The sequence below is a fragment of the Scyliorhinus torazame genome, chromosome 6 (assembly GCF_047496885.1).
Source record: "Scyliorhinus torazame isolate Kashiwa2021f chromosome 6, sScyTor2.1, whole genome shotgun sequence".
Classification (NCBI taxonomy): domain Eukaryota; kingdom Metazoa; phylum Chordata; class Chondrichthyes; order Carcharhiniformes; family Scyliorhinidae; genus Scyliorhinus; species Scyliorhinus torazame.
Genome location: NC_092712.1, coordinates 123876708 through 123892117, shown reverse-complemented (window position 1 = coordinate 123892117; position 15410 = coordinate 123876708). Strand labels below are relative to the sequence as shown.

General features: G+C 45.6%; 1 protein-coding gene across 1 annotated transcript in view; it reads right to left on the bottom strand.

Annotated features, from left to right (window-relative positions):
- tbc1d5 (TBC1 domain family, member 5) overlaps window positions 1-15410 on the bottom strand; it is a 783418-nt gene that overhangs the window by 122308 nt on the left and 645700 nt on the right. Inside the window, exon 20 of the mRNA XM_072508754.1 lies at window positions 3851-3916. Within this exon, the coding sequence (XP_072364855.1) occupies window positions 3851-3916 (66 nt within the window). The remainder of the gene's footprint in view (window positions 1-3850; window positions 3917-15410) is intronic.

Sequence of the window (15410 nt, the reverse complement as noted above, 5' to 3'; positions counted from 1 at the left end):
CTGAGGTTAGTAGTGCAGCTGCTAGGAAAGAGCAATAAGATATCCAAGGTGTATCTACTTACCTTGACCACTTGTCTGATGTCATTGAACTTCTTGTGGCATTGTTTTCCACAACAGATTCACTTCCTGCACAATTCCCACCACCTGCTCTCTTGCAAATGCACTTTCACTTTAAGAGGTACAAGCTGCATTTAAGCAGAGTTGGCCCCTGAATTATGATTTTTGGGCCCTCTACTGATGCATGTAATTGATGTATAGCACAGTTAATGCTGACTATGAGCAGAAATAGTTAGAATGTCTGGTGGTACGAAGTTGGTGTTCTCTCTGCATTTCAGTCAATGGCTGAAGTTTAATCACGAATCACAGCCCCTCCACCCATTTTCAGGAACTAGCCAATTTAACCCCCATTTAAGGGATATAACATTAGCTTTGCATACTATTTTGTAATCAGTGTGACCTTGCCCTGATTAACTCGTCAATTATCTCATTTACAATTGTGGAATTTTGTGATATGCAAATTAACATCTGCATTTGGTGACAAAATAGCAATGAATAGATTTTGAAAGAAATTCACTGGTTTTAAATTCTTTTAGGGCGTATTTAGAATGTGAAAATCTCCATAAAAATGCTAATTCTTACTGTTATTTATTTTTGTACTTTACAACTTAAGTACCACAATTCAAGACATATAATTCGACTTAGCGTACAAGATGATTCCATTTATTGCACCAAAAATCATATTTAGGCCTATACTCATTGTATAAATTGACCCCCATTTTCTGCTCAACTTGGGTCACTGTCTGTGAAGAGTCTGCACGTTCTTCGTGTCTGTGTGGATTTCCTCCGGGTGCTCCGGTTTCCTCCCACAAGACCCGAAAGGCGTGCTTGTTAGGTGAATTGGACATTTTGAATTCTCCCTCAGTGTACCCGAACAGGCGCCTGAGTGTGGCGACTAGGGGATTTTCACAGTAACTTCATTGCCGTATTAATGTAAGCCTGCTTGTGACACTAATAAAGATTATCATTATTTTTCACCTCAGAAATGAATGTCTTACTAACCTTATAAGTCAATGCATGGGATGATGCAGGAAATAATTGCAGTTTCGTTGGCAGTGGGAATCTCGCCGGCAGCGCACCCCTGCCTGTGGGTTTCCTGGCGGCATGGGGTGGCTTCAATGGGAATTCCTATTTACAGTGGTCAGAGAATCCCATCGCCAGTGAATGGCACGCTGCCTCTCGCCGCTGAGAAACACTTGGCTGGGAGGACGGAGAATCCCGCCCAATCAGGTTCCACTGTGTGCTGCTGATTGGCATGTATCTTTCATTTATCACCAGATAAATGAAATAGTGACAACCAACATGTTAGCTGTTGCTCACATCTGAATCTTTTGACAACTCAATATGACGGTTTTTAACTTATGTCTCTGATAAGCGGCCTCAACAGTCACATGGATTATTTGGGATTGAAAAGTATGCTCTCTTGTATGTGCAGAGTTTTCAAAAGAATGGGACTCACCAATATTTAAAAACATGAATGTAGAAGTACCAGGTTTATTTTAAACAAAGAACAAGAGGTGAGCAAGCAGCACTGCAAAGGGAAACAGCAGCAAACTATGAAATAAGGTCAAATTGCATTTATTCAAAGGGATTGTGGAGTTTCATATGAAATAATGCAGAAAGTTTGGATGTCTAATGCTATTTAATAGGATTACATTGGTTGCAGTGGAGCAAAGTTATTTCTGTAGATTATATTTCTCAACAAAAAATTAAGAATTGAATATAATTTTTAAGTTGTACTGCCATTCTCCAGTCCCAGTGTGATGTAGAAGTGCATTCTCCAGGGTTGAGAGGTGAGAGGAGATAATGTAAGAAATAACTCGCACAGGTTAAGCAACATGAGCCAAACAGATACTGGTACCAAGGCTTTCCTTTATGAAATTGGGGAGTAGGATGTACCACATGAATATTTTTAAAACATTGATTTGGAGTTGGAAGTTTGCCTGTGAATTGTTCATAAATTTCAAGATTTCTGACCTTCATTCAATTTACAATTTTAATTCTGTGTTCTCTTGTGAAATTCACTGCATCAAACCCAAGTAGTGCTTCAGTATTTAAGAATACACTCAGCCTATGTGTGGAACTGATGATAGGCGAGTCCTAGGAACATAAGCAGGAAAAAAGCAGCAAGACTGGCCTGTGCTAGAAGGGGTTTAAATAGGATGGTGGGGAATGGGCTCTGGTAACATAAGGTTAGCTGAGTTTTAGCAGTCCAATATTCCAGAAGGGCAAACACTAAACTCGGATGGGATGATGAGAGATGCTGTGTCCATCTTTTTCCATCGCTGCTGGCATTTTACCAGTGGTGGGAAAGGATAGCCCATCCACCCTTCGATCTGAAGCCCTTAAGCAGCCTAAACTCTTTCTTCTGCTACTGGTACTTCACTCATGGAGGATGGTTATCTTGCCATGTGGAGAGACTGCCCAATAAAGCTTGGCAGCATCCTTGTGGGTTTGGGAGGGTGGGGAGGGGTGGGGGGTTCCAACTGACTGGGTAATCTGTGGCTTATGGAGGGCCACCCCACCAATATAGCAAGGGCCGCCCCCGCTGGGAGACCCCCCTCCTGCCCTCGCAATCAAAACTCCCTTCTCTCACTGGGACCTGCCTGATTGGCCCCGGCAAGTGCCGACTCTGAGGCTTTCTCCATTGCCCTTGGTCTGAGAATGCTAAAGTCTGAGCAGTGGTCACAGCTGCTGGTGGTGCTGCTGGCCCTTTGATTGGCCGGCAGCTCTTGGAGGAAGGACATTCTGATTTAGGTGGACAGAAGTCATGATTTTCGGCAATTTATTGCCCGCCAGCTATAAAACCTGGTCATGGTTTGCGGGGTCAGTGGTGCGGGGTTCCCGGCTGATGAGCGGTGCCGTCGCTGCCCAATTCTGTGGTAATTTTAACAAGGAAATTATTTTTTTCCATGTAAATGGTATACCTGGAGCCATTTCTAATATGTCTTTTTGGAATAATGAAATCATAGAATTTACAGTGCAGAAATAAGGTAAGGTAAGTTGTCATAGTTCCAGATGACCATAGGGCTGACTGGTGGTGGTTTAACCTGAGGATCACCACACCTCAGGCGAGGGGCAAGGTTGAGAAGGCGGGACCTTCATGAATAACCTTAGCCGATACAGGAATTGAACCCCAGCTGCTGGCCTTGACTTTAGCTGCTGGCTAAACGAACCAGCTATCTAGCCCAGTGAGCTAAACTGGCCACAGCATAATGAAGTATGTGATAACACACTAACATTATGTTATACATATAGCTTGTTATCCACTTGATTCGAGGGTGACAATTTTGACTTTTGATCATGTCGATGTGAATGCGCAATCATTATATGCTCATATTCGCATATGCAGGTAAAACTGATGTTAAAGCACTCAAATAACTATTAATTCCCCACTTGCAGCAACATTGGAATAATTCTCCCACTTTCTTGTACATAATAATAATAATCTTTAATAATCTATTCACATACACATATAGTATTGTAGTTACACTTCTTTTAAGAAAGACATTATTGTACATTGGCTTATAAAATCAAGGGGGAAAACTTGCACTTGGGATTTAATTTGACAATTAAACATGCAAACAAGCACAATAAGAAAGGTTCATGAAATTCATTAATTATTTGAATAACACTGCCCCACAGTGGCGAGAACCTGACAATGGATCACAGCAACTAGAAATGAATGTGACGTAATGAGCACATCGAAACAAACCACAAAATGCTTCAATGAGCACAAGCAAATGCCACTACAACAGCCAGCTAAAAAGCGAGTTACCACAGCGATTGTTACCTGGGAGCTCAGTAATAGTCTTGACAGGGGTACAAGCCTTAGCATCATCTCCTGTAACTATCTGTCCTAGTGAATAAAAGAAGTTATTTGCATAGGCAGAACTAATTATTTTATGCCATTTTAAATTTAGTCCTTTATAAAAATCTGTACTTTGCTTCTGCATAATAAATTCAAAGGAAAGAAATCCGAAGTTGCTTTTGTAACAGTGTAGAATACTAACAACTTAGCTTCAATAAATAAATCTATCAACTACCAATGAGGAAACCATGAAACATTTTAGTTTGACAAATTGTTTTTGTTCAATTTTCTTTCCCCCTCGATGAGCTTTAATAGTGAGTGTCACTCTGCTCTCCCCATGGGGAAAATCACAGCCGAACCCACTGTAGTCTTCAAACTAGTCAACACAGAAACATGCCTTTCCAGTGCTCAGGTCCGAGAACCTGATTAATTTTCCCCCAGCTGGAAGGCAGTGAGATCAAGTGCAGTGTCCCTCTGTTTCTACCCAAATTGAGTTCAGCTAACTCAAACATTGATCAGGGATCAAACCCTTTAAAAAAAAAAAAAAATTTAGAATACCCAATTCCTTTTTTTTCCAAGGGGCAATTTAGCGTGGCCAATCAACCTAATCTGCACATCCTTTTGGGTTGTGGGCACAGGCCCGCCCGCGGATTGGTGGGCCCCGATCGCGGGCCAGGCCACCATGTGGGCACCCCCCGGGGCCAGATCCCCCCGCGCCCTCCCGAGGACTCTGCAGGGAGAATGTGCAAACTCCACATGCACAGTGACCCGGGCCGAGATCGAACCCAGGTCCTCGACGCCGTGAAGCAGGACTGCGCCACTGTGTGCCCCGATCAGGGATCAAACCCAACCTTCCCAGCGTGCAGATCCCAATGTCACAATAGGGGGGGGGCTATGTTTACCTGCTGAAACACCAAGACAAGATGTTCCTTTAGTTTCTTGGTATGCTTTGTCTCAGCCCAGAAGGAAATGTGCATAAATGATTGTAGAATGGAAAACAAGCTGAAACCGATAAAGCAAGACTGACTTTACAATAAAACATTCTCACTCATTGATCCAAGTAGCTATTATTTCTTTGTGAGCTTAGTCATCAAGTATTAACAGGCTATTTTATGACAGTAAGCATCACAGCTGATTCCAAATCTGTCCTTAAAAGAGTCTACACGTTTCCCTGCAACATACATACAAACATGGAGTAGGGGCAGGCCACCCAGCCCTTTGAACCTGCTACACCATTCAATAAAATCATGGTTGATCTGTTTCTAACCTTTCACCCCTTTGTTAATCAAGAATATATCTAGTTCTAAAAATATTCAAAGACTTTGGGCGGGATTAATAGTTCCCTGACGCCGATATCATAATCGGCGATTGAGCGCAGAATCTCTTTTGACGCCCAAGTCGGGGGTGGTGCCTGTTTGACGCTGGTTTTCTATCCTCTGCCCCCTCCGAAACAGCGTCATCGCGTCGCGTGCCGCACACCATTGGAATGATGTTGGTACATCACTTGAAGGCCCTCTCCTGATGGGCCGAGTTCCCGACCACACGGGGTCTCAACGCTCACAGTTGGCCAGGAGCCGTGCTGCTGGACGGGTAGGGTGGGGCGGGCCTGCGAGGACTGGGGGGGACGGCCGAGGGGGCGTTTATATCGTGGGAGCCGGAAGTTTTACTCGGCACGCTGTTCGCACATCACCGCTCGCAGGGTTCGGCGTCGTAAAACGCCACAGTTCCCATGCCAGAGTCAGAACTTAGCCTGAAAAACAGTGAATCCAGCCCTCTATTTCCACCTCCTTTTAAGGAAGAGATTTCCAAAGACTCACTGCTCTCGAGAGAAAAAAAAATGATCTGTCTGACATGAACAACCCCTTATTTTTAAAACAGTGACTCCCAGTTCTAGATTCTCCCACAAGAAGAAAGATCCTCTCCACATCCACCCTGTCAACACCCCTTAGGATCTTAAAAGTTTCAATTAAGTTGCCTCATATTCTTCTAAACTCCAGTGAATACAAGCTTTAGTAATTCACATTGCCCTTGTCTGTACATCTCAAGAACTAATTGTTTAACTGCCTGTACCTTCAGGGGAGCCAACATTAACTATTTATTTTGTAATAAATAAGAATCTGCCTAGAATGAAGATTACAGTCATATTCGTATTTTTGTTAATGATGTCTGGTTATCTGCCTGCAGATACACAATTGTTATTGAATGCAAGATCTAAAATTCTACTCTTATGCTGTATTTGTCTCAGCTCTAATTTCAGAGTACACAATCCTTATAGAAATTCTAACAAATGGCCAGAGTGATTTAAGATACTTGCTTCCGGTGGAAGAAACTAAGGGGTCACTTGGAATGCATGACTGTAGCAGGAATGCCACTAGCAAAATCTGACTATCCTGGACATATTTACAGCATGTTTGTTGGACGGCTGGTTCGTGATGCGGAGCAATACCAACATCAATTCCTGTACTGGCCTTCTCAACCGAGCCACTTGCCCTCAGGTAAACATCAACAGTCAGCTCTCAAAAGGAAGAGCAGCTTATGGTCCTCTGGGACTGTGGCGACATTGACATTCTTTTTTACTTCTCAAACTACCAGGGGAACCAACATAAAATACTTTTTGAGGAATATAAGGATGAATCAACTCAAGTTCAATCTGCAGTTTTTGTTGTTGCTATACTTGATCTAATCTACAAGAAAATCGAATTTGAGATATGGTTTGAAAAATTCTGACTCCAATCTACCTGCACATCTAAGCGTACTAAAGTTTTACAAACAGATTTTAAATGGATTGTAACCATCCTCTGCTATTTACATTCTCACTCGCACCAAAAAAAATAAGTATTCGGCCGTTATTCAATGGCACATCTGGATTTCTGGGCAGCATGGTGGCGCAGTGGTTAGCACTGTTGCCTCACAGTACCGAAGGCCCGGGTTCGATTCCGGCTCCGGGTCACTGTCCAGGTGAAACAATGACTTCATTGTGCTTCTTCAATTTAATTAGTATACCATATTTGTTGGTCACAACGCAGTCTCATCCGTGAGCTTCTTTTTGAGGAATAATAATCATTTTAATTCTCTGCCCTAATCCTACTTTGACTCCTGTGTCCTTGGCACCTTACACGGTTCTAAAGAAATTAAACAAAATCTTGAGAAACACCACCTCATTTTTTGATTGACATATTAGCCTTCCTAAAGAGAGGGCTGGCTGGTTCAGTTGGCGAGCGTGTAGTTCAGAATAATGCCAATAACGTAGGTTCAATTCTGAAACTTCCGGTGCCGGCCATGGAATGAGCAGTCGCCATTTGGTGGCTCATGCTCAAGGTGGATTTTTTCAGTTTTTTCCCTGCCCGAAGGGCGAAGCATTTGAGTGCAAGAGGTGCAGGAGTGCCTGGGGAAGGTTTTACTCCTCTGGTGCAGTCGGTGGATGGATGCACCGACCAGGAGTGGGGCAAGAAGGAAAGAGCTGCTGGAATAGGAGAGTGTTCATGGTGCGCCACAGGATAAGATGGCGGAGGGCAAGGCGGCTTCTCTTCCTGCCCAGTGGTCAACGGAACTGTTAATAGATTTCCTTAGTTCTGTTAGCTGAGGAAAGAGGCTCTGGAAGACCTAGCCAAGGTGGTGGAACCAATTAAGTCGGGGTTCGAGAGAGTGGAACAGAGGCTGTGGAGTCTCAGGGCCAGGCGATCCAGAAAGTGGAGGAGCAGTTTGCCTCGTCGGTGGCTGAGAAGGGAGTGTTGTGGGAGGTCCAAAAGAGGCTGAAGGAGAACGTGGAGGATCTGAGAATCGCTCCAGAAGACAAAACCGTAGGATCATGGGGATGCCCGAAGGCATCGAAGTGCGGAGGCTGGCGTGTACATGGACAAGATACTGGACAAGCTGATAGGAATGGGGACCTTTGCCCGGTCCCTGGGGGTCGACCGAGCACACGGAGCTCTGATGAGGCCACAGGCGGGGGAGCCGCCGAGGGCAATGGTGATGCGATTGCGCCGCTTTCTGGACAAGGAGAAGACTCTCCGATGGGAGAGGCAGACCAGGAAATGCACCTGGGAAGGGACCAAGCTGTGGGTGTATCAGGACCTGGGAGCAGAACTGCCGAAGAGGAGGGCTGGGTTCAACCGGGTCAAAAGCGGGGTGAAGTTTGGAGTATCGTACCCGGACTGCTTGTAGGTGACTTTCCAGAAGCGAGAGAATTATTTCAGCACGCCAGAAGAGGCGATGGAGTTCATGAGGGACAATGGGCTGGGAGGAAAGTGATGACATTGAACTTTGGAGGAATTTGCATGTTTTTCAAAAGTCTTTAAAAAAAAGTCTTTGATGGTGGGTTTACTGGAGGGCAGGTTTTTCATGGGGGAACATCGAGGGTGAGTGCACCTTTTGTTACTCTTTAGGGTAATATGGCTGGGGGCGAGGGCAGAGGCTAGCTGGGTGGGCTAGTTAACGGAAGTGAAGAAGGGGGTTGTCAGGGGGTGGGGAAAACAGGGTTGGTGTTTTGTTCAAGGGGGGAGGAAGGTTGCTGACAAGGGTGTGGTTGATGTGACAGTTGGAAAAGGATCGATGACGGTGGGCATCCGAGGAGCGGCCTGGAGGGTCATGTGACGCGGGCCAGAGGCTGGTCCAAAAAGGGATATGGCTGATCGGCAGGGGAAGGGGAGCCCCCCCCGACCAGGATGGTCATGTGAATGTGAGGGGCTGAATGGACCGTCGAACATTCACGTGTGTTCGCACATCTGAGGAATCTGAAGGCGGATGTGGCCTTTTTGCAGGAGACACACCTGAAGATAGGGGACCAGACAAGGTTGAGGAAAGGATGGGTGGAGCAGGTGTTCCACTTGGGACTGGACATGAAAATCAGGGGGGGTGTGGGTGTTGGTGAATAAGCTGGTGGCGTTCAAGGTGGGGAGCATGTGGCAGATCTGGTGGGAGTGGGGAGGTTTGTGATGGTTAGTGGAAAGCTGGAGGGGATGCTGGTGGCTTTGGTAAACGTTTATGCCTCAAATTGGGATGATATTGATTTTATACAGTGGGTGTTCGGGAAGATTCCGGACTTGGACACACACCGGTTGACTATGGCGGAGGGGATTTTAATTTGGTTAGCGAACTGGGCTTGGACCGGTCGAGTCATAAATCAATGAAGGCGTCGGCAGTGGTGAAGGAGCTGAAGGGGTTCATGGAACACGTGTGTGTGTGTGTGTGTGTGTGTGTGTGGGGGGGGGGTGCAGGACCCGGGGAGGTTTGGGAGGCCGAGGGCGAAGGAATTTTTCTTCCCCAATGTGCACCGGTTGTACTCCGAGTTCGATTTCTTCATGTTAGACACAGCGTTGCAGGCGGGGGTGGTCGACCCGAGTATTCGCTGATCATGGTTACCGACCACGTGCTGCACTGAGTGGATTTGCACGTGGCCCCGGGGGTGTTGGCGGATGAAATGTGCGAGCAGGTGCAGGCTGCCATTTGGGGTTCGTGAAGCTAAACGACACGGGGGGAGGTCACAGCCACTATGAAGTTGGAGGCACTCATGGCAATGGTCGGGGGGGGCGGGGGGGAGAGACGTTTATCTCAATTAGGGTGCATAGGGAGAAAGTGGAGATTTTGAGGGTTGACAGGAAGTATTCGGAGGCCCTGGAGGCAGGGTTGTTGAAGGAGAGGCAGAGGCTCCATATGGAGTTTGTGTTAGTGTCTACGGTGAAGGCGGTGGGGCAGTTACAGAGGGACAGTATATGACTGCGGGGAGAAGGTGAGCAGGATGTTGGCCCACCAGTTGAGGGAGCAAGAGGCGGCGAGGGTGATTAGCAGAGTAAGGGATGATTAGGACAGGGTGGTGTTGGACTGGAGGGGGTGAATGGCCACTGCTGGTGAGGGCATATAAAGAAGCAAGGGAGAGGGGGAACTCCCCCCTACATTGTCGCAGGCTTCCATCTCCCTGATATTAAAAAAGGACAAGGATCCAGACAAGTGTAGGTAGTACCGCCCGATATCGTTGAACTGATGCCAAGTTGAAGGCGACGGGGTTGGCCTCACGAATCGAGGACTGCGTCCCGGGGATGATAGGCGAAGCGAAGACCAAATGGGGTTTGTGAAGATCCAGGAATCCAGGGGGTGAGAGAGGCCAATGTTTTATCCTTTGCCTCCTTGATAGCCTGGAGACGGATCTTGCTCGGGTGGCAGGATTCGGAGCAGCCGAAAACGGGGGTGTGGGTAAGCAACCTGGTGGAATTCCTGAGGCTGGAGAAGGTCAAGTCCTTGAGGGGGTCGGTGGATGGGTTCGCTCAGAGGTGGAAGCTGTTTATTGATTTCTTTAAGGAGGTTTGAGGGGTCAGCGGGATGGGGGGTAAATGAGAGACGGGTAAGGGAAGGATGGGAGAAATGGACGGTATTAGGGGAGCGGGGGGAGGGGGGTAGTGGGTGTTGGTTGTTTATAATGTTGTTGGTTTGTTCTTTTGCTTTTGTTTGTTTACATGAAAATGCGTTGAAGAGATTGCTGCCAACAGCTCACGGTTTGATCCCCGCTCTACTTGAGGAGCAGTCAGAACCTGCTTCCTTGCCCAACCTGTGGTGGCAGTCACCGGACCTGCCTTCAGGCAGAGAACACAAGCAGAAAAAGACTTTCTGACTCAACCAAACAATTTCAGATCATAACCAATGCTTCTATCCTTTTCAGGCAATGTCAATGTTCCTGAACTTTTGTTCTCATGAAAGGTTATCGATCTGAACCATTAATTCTGTTTCCCCACAGATGCTGCCTGATCTGAACTTTTGTTCTCATGAAAAGTTATCGATCTGAACCATTAATTCTGTTTCCCCACAGATGCTGCCTGATCTGCTGGGTATTTATTTTCAGGTTTTATTTTGTATCTTTTGTTTCTCCCCTTATCTTAATACCAGACCCCTTTGCATTACACCTTCTGTTATTTAATAATTTCTGCCTTCCACCCAACCCATCACAGAGCTTCCCATTTATTCTTTCCTCACCTCCAACCCACCCTCCCGCAGACCCTCTTTAACTGCCGCTGTACTTGCTTAAATCACCAACACTACATCACTATTTTTCATTTCTGATTAAAGGTCATTGGCCTGAAATGTTCCTCTCCTTCAGATGCTGTGTGACCAGTTGAATATTTCCAGCATTTCTATTTTTATTTTGAGCGGCCCAGTAGTCACAGTAGTTTTGCTTTTATAATAAAAATGTTTCTGTTCTCTTCAGTGGCCAGTAAAAACATATCCATCTAAATATTTTGTTCACTAGATCAGAGTTAAAAATATATTCAAATTCTGTGACACATTTATGGAGCTAGCAGTATTTAGATACATTTATCAAGGCTGCCAAACACAACTGTTTTAGGAATAAGAAGCAGATTGAGTCCATTCTAACCAAGTTTCAGTTCTCACACATAAATGTACCATCAAAACAAATAGATAAACATGGGCGGCACTGTAGCCACATGGGTTGGCCACTTCCCGACTTAAAATGGAGATCCGCAAAGAATGCAGGGAAATTCAGTCAAGCCAGGAAAAACTAGCAGGTGTACAGTTTCCTGTGTATTTGAACTTTCAGAAACCCAGACAGCACTGAAACCAACAGCCATCTGCATATTAATGAGCGATCCCCAGGAACAATTGAAACATTTACGGTAAATAAGGCCAAGCCAGACTCCTCGGCGCCAGCAGGAGCCAAGACAAAGGAAGGTCAACGGACACTCAGGGACCGCCCAGCGATCAGGGAACAGCTCTAGTATTGGAGAAATCGATCCAAGTGATCAGAACATAGTCCAATCACTTGGAACCAGATACGGGTTCTGCCCCGAACGGCAAGAAGCCCCTGGGACTATAAAGTAGAGTCCCCAAGTTCAATTCGTCCTTCTTGGCAGGGTCGCTCAGCAGCTCCAAACAACCCTCGACAGTGACCTGCCTAACTGCCGCATCAACCAAGTAAGTCTCCAGTCAACGCACGCTACGAGATAGGCGCTCCTAGCTACCAGTCCATACCAGCTTTTGAATCCTGCAGACTCAGAATCGAACGAAAGGCCATTTGGTCCCCTGACCTGGTGGGCCAGTTCCGAAGCTAAGTATAGGCCTTTTAGTATTAGAGATTATGCATGAGTAGTGAGTAGTATAATAAATGTGTTTTGATTTGAATCTTACTAATTGGTGTATTGAGTTATTGATCAGCACTTGAACTTGAACCTCATGGTGGTATCATAAAGATACCTGGCGACTCTAGAGCAAAGGTTATAGAAACAGAGCAAATTAAGTAAAGATACAACAAGCAACGAATTAAGAGCCAACCAAAGTTAGCAACAGCACGGTAGCACAGTGGTTAGCACTTTTGCTTCACAGCACCAGGGACCCGGGGTCCATTCCCGGCTTGGGTCAGTCTGTGCGGAGTCTGCACATTCTCCCAGTGTCTGCGTGGGTTCCCTCCGGGTGCTCCGGTTTCTTCCCACAAGTCCCGAAAGACGTGCTTGTTAGGTGAATTGGACATTCTGAATTCTCCCTCTGTGTACCCAAACAGGTGCTGGAATGTGGCGACTAGGGGATTTTCACAGTAACTTCATTGCAGTGTTAATGTAAGCCTACTTGTGACAATAATAATTGTAACTGGGACAGGGCAGTGCCCCATTTGCAGAAAACAGAAACGTTTACATAAAATGCCTTGGGACTCACTTTTTAAAATAAAGCAAAAAATATTAAAAATTAGAAGCATTAGCTAGTCTATACTTATTACATTTAGGATTACATAGCAATGTAATGAATACTTTTAATAATGGCTAATCCGTCCTGAACTCTTAATTATATCGAACGTACCACCTCCACGTGCGCAAGGCTCAGCCTGACGCGGCTAAAAGTGGTACATGGAGCCCACTTAACAAGAACTCGTATGAGTAGGTTCTTCCCGGAGGTAGAGGATAGATGTGAACGGTGCCAAGGAGGCCCGGCCAACCACGCCCACATGTTCTGGTCTTGCCCCAGACTTGCGGGGTACTGGACAGCCTTCTTCGAGGCAATGTCCAAAGTGGTGGGGATGAGGGTGGAGCCAGGCCTGAAAGTGGCGGTCTTCGGCGTTTCAGACCAGCCAGATCTATTCCTGGGGAGGAGGGCGGACGCCCTTGCCTTTGCCTCCCTGATCGCCCGCTGTAGAATCCTGTTTGGCTGACGGTCAGCAGCACCACCCAAAGCTGCAGACTGGCTGTCTGACCTCTCGGAATCTCTCCAAATGGAGAAAATCAAAGTCGCCATCCGAGGGTCAGACGACGGCTTCCACAAAACGTGGGAGCCATTCACCCAATTGTTCCGGGACCTGTTTGTGGCCAACGAACAGCAGAAGAACAGCCAGGTAGTCAAGAATCAGGGGAAAGAAGCCAAAGCGGGGGAGTGAGGGATAGAGTGGGAGAGGGGGGGGGGGGGGGGGGGGGGGGGAGGAGAGGGAAGGGACAGCGAACAAGAGAGGAGAACCAGGGTGGTGGAGGGGGGTGGTGGGGGGGGGGGGGGGAGGCAGGGAAATGACAGCCGGAAGGAGGGCATGGGATACGATAACAAACTTGGCATCCCCAGGAACAGAGAACAAGGAGAATACAGGCGAAAGACGGGAGGAACGGCTGAAGCAGAGGTGAGCGTGAGACGACAACGGCAGCGAGATCCGTCCGGGAGAAGTGACAACACCAACACCAAACCCATTCGAGTATTGCCCACTCTAATTGTTTCTCTGACACCCAAATGTATATTTACCTCCCCAGTCTCCACCCCCTCCCCTCCCTCCCCCCACAAACAGTCACCTACTTATGTGTTGTAAATAATTTTGCCAGTTGTAGAGTTGCTGCTGTTGAGCTGGTGCACAATACCCTACCAGTTATTGTATTTTATTTTTTATTTTATTTTTTATTATTACTTTTTTTTTGGTATGTTTGGGTGTGCCCTTCTCTTCTATATATGTATATATATTTCTTATTCCGTGTACATAACGTTGAATATACTTTGTTCAAAAACCCAATTAAAACATTTATTAAAAAAAAATTATATCGAACGTAAAAGCAAATTGCTGCCGATGTTGGTATCTGAAACAAAACCAGAAAATACTGGACAATCGCAGCAGGTCTCACAGCATCGATGGAAACCACAGATGTTCCACAGATGCTGTCAGACCTGCTGCGATTGTTCAGTATTTTCTGTTTTTGTCTTAATTATATTCAATGTTTAGATTAACACTCTGCTCATTAATTTTATCTTCTTTGGACCCATTTTTCATCACTTCATGCCTCAGGAAGTAATTCTAAGTGCGAGAAAAATAGCACTCCTAGTGCTCAAACCCAAACACTGCAGTAACCACAACACTGGCAATATATAATTCAATGAAGTATAATCCAAATTAATGGTAACATGATTACTACTATTCAGATGGAATATTTTTGAGTGACTCATTGTTACTGCTAACCCAAAGAAAGGCTATCTTATTTCTTGCTAAATAGAAGAACAGAAAATTAGAACATTGTACAACTTTTACAGGTCTACAAATTGCTTTTTTGATACCTGTTTGGTCAGGGATTTGGCTGATCGTTTACTCATCGGAACAAATTTTAAGTGCATAATTTTGATGTAATTCCACCTTCACCTTATTGTTTATTTTTGCTATTGGTACAAAAGTTATTTTGTGAACCTGTTTTTTCTTTCAGAAAAAGTTAAAAATCAAACATAAGGTACCAAGATTCCTTTATCATACAAGGATAGATGAAAATCTAAATTGTGTGGAGGACAGAGAGGCTGCAAAGAGATACAGAAGTTTAAGTGAGTAGACAGCAAGATGGCAGATGGAGCATGGTGTAGGGAAGCGAGGTTGCTTACTTTGGTCATAAGAAAAGCAGAATATTTTTTGAAAGGTGTGAAATTTGTAAATGTTAATGTTGAGAGAGACTTGGGTTCACTTGTAAAAGGAACATAGGAAGTTAGCATGCAGTTACAGCAAGCAATTAGGAAGGCAAATGGCACGTTGGCCTTTATTGCAAGAAGATTGGAGTACACGAATAACAAAGTCCCACTACAATTGTACAGGGCTTTAATGAAACCACACCTGGAGTAGTGTGAGGTTTTGGTTTCCGTACGAAAGAAGATATTTGTGCTGGAGGCAGTATTGCAAAGATTCACTAGACTGGACTCTGAATGAGGGGGCTTACCGAGTGATGAGAGGCTGAGTAAATTGGGCCTATATTCTATGGAGTTTAGCAAAATGAGAGATGATCTCGCTGAAACATGCAATATTCTGACAGGGCTCGACAGAGTAGACAACGAGAAGTTATTTCTACGGACTGGGAAATCTACAACATGGGGGCACAGTCTCAGGATAAGGGGTCGATCATTTAGGACTGAGATGAGGAGAAGGTTCTTCACTCAAATGGTTGTGAATCTTTTGAATTTCCCAACCCAGGGAGATGTGGATGCTCCATCGTTATCTATATTTAAGGGTGGGCTAGACAGATTATTGGTCCCTGAGGGAATTAAGGGATAATGGGGAGAAGGCAGGAAAATGGTGTTGAAGCCCAAGATCAGCCATGGTCGTATT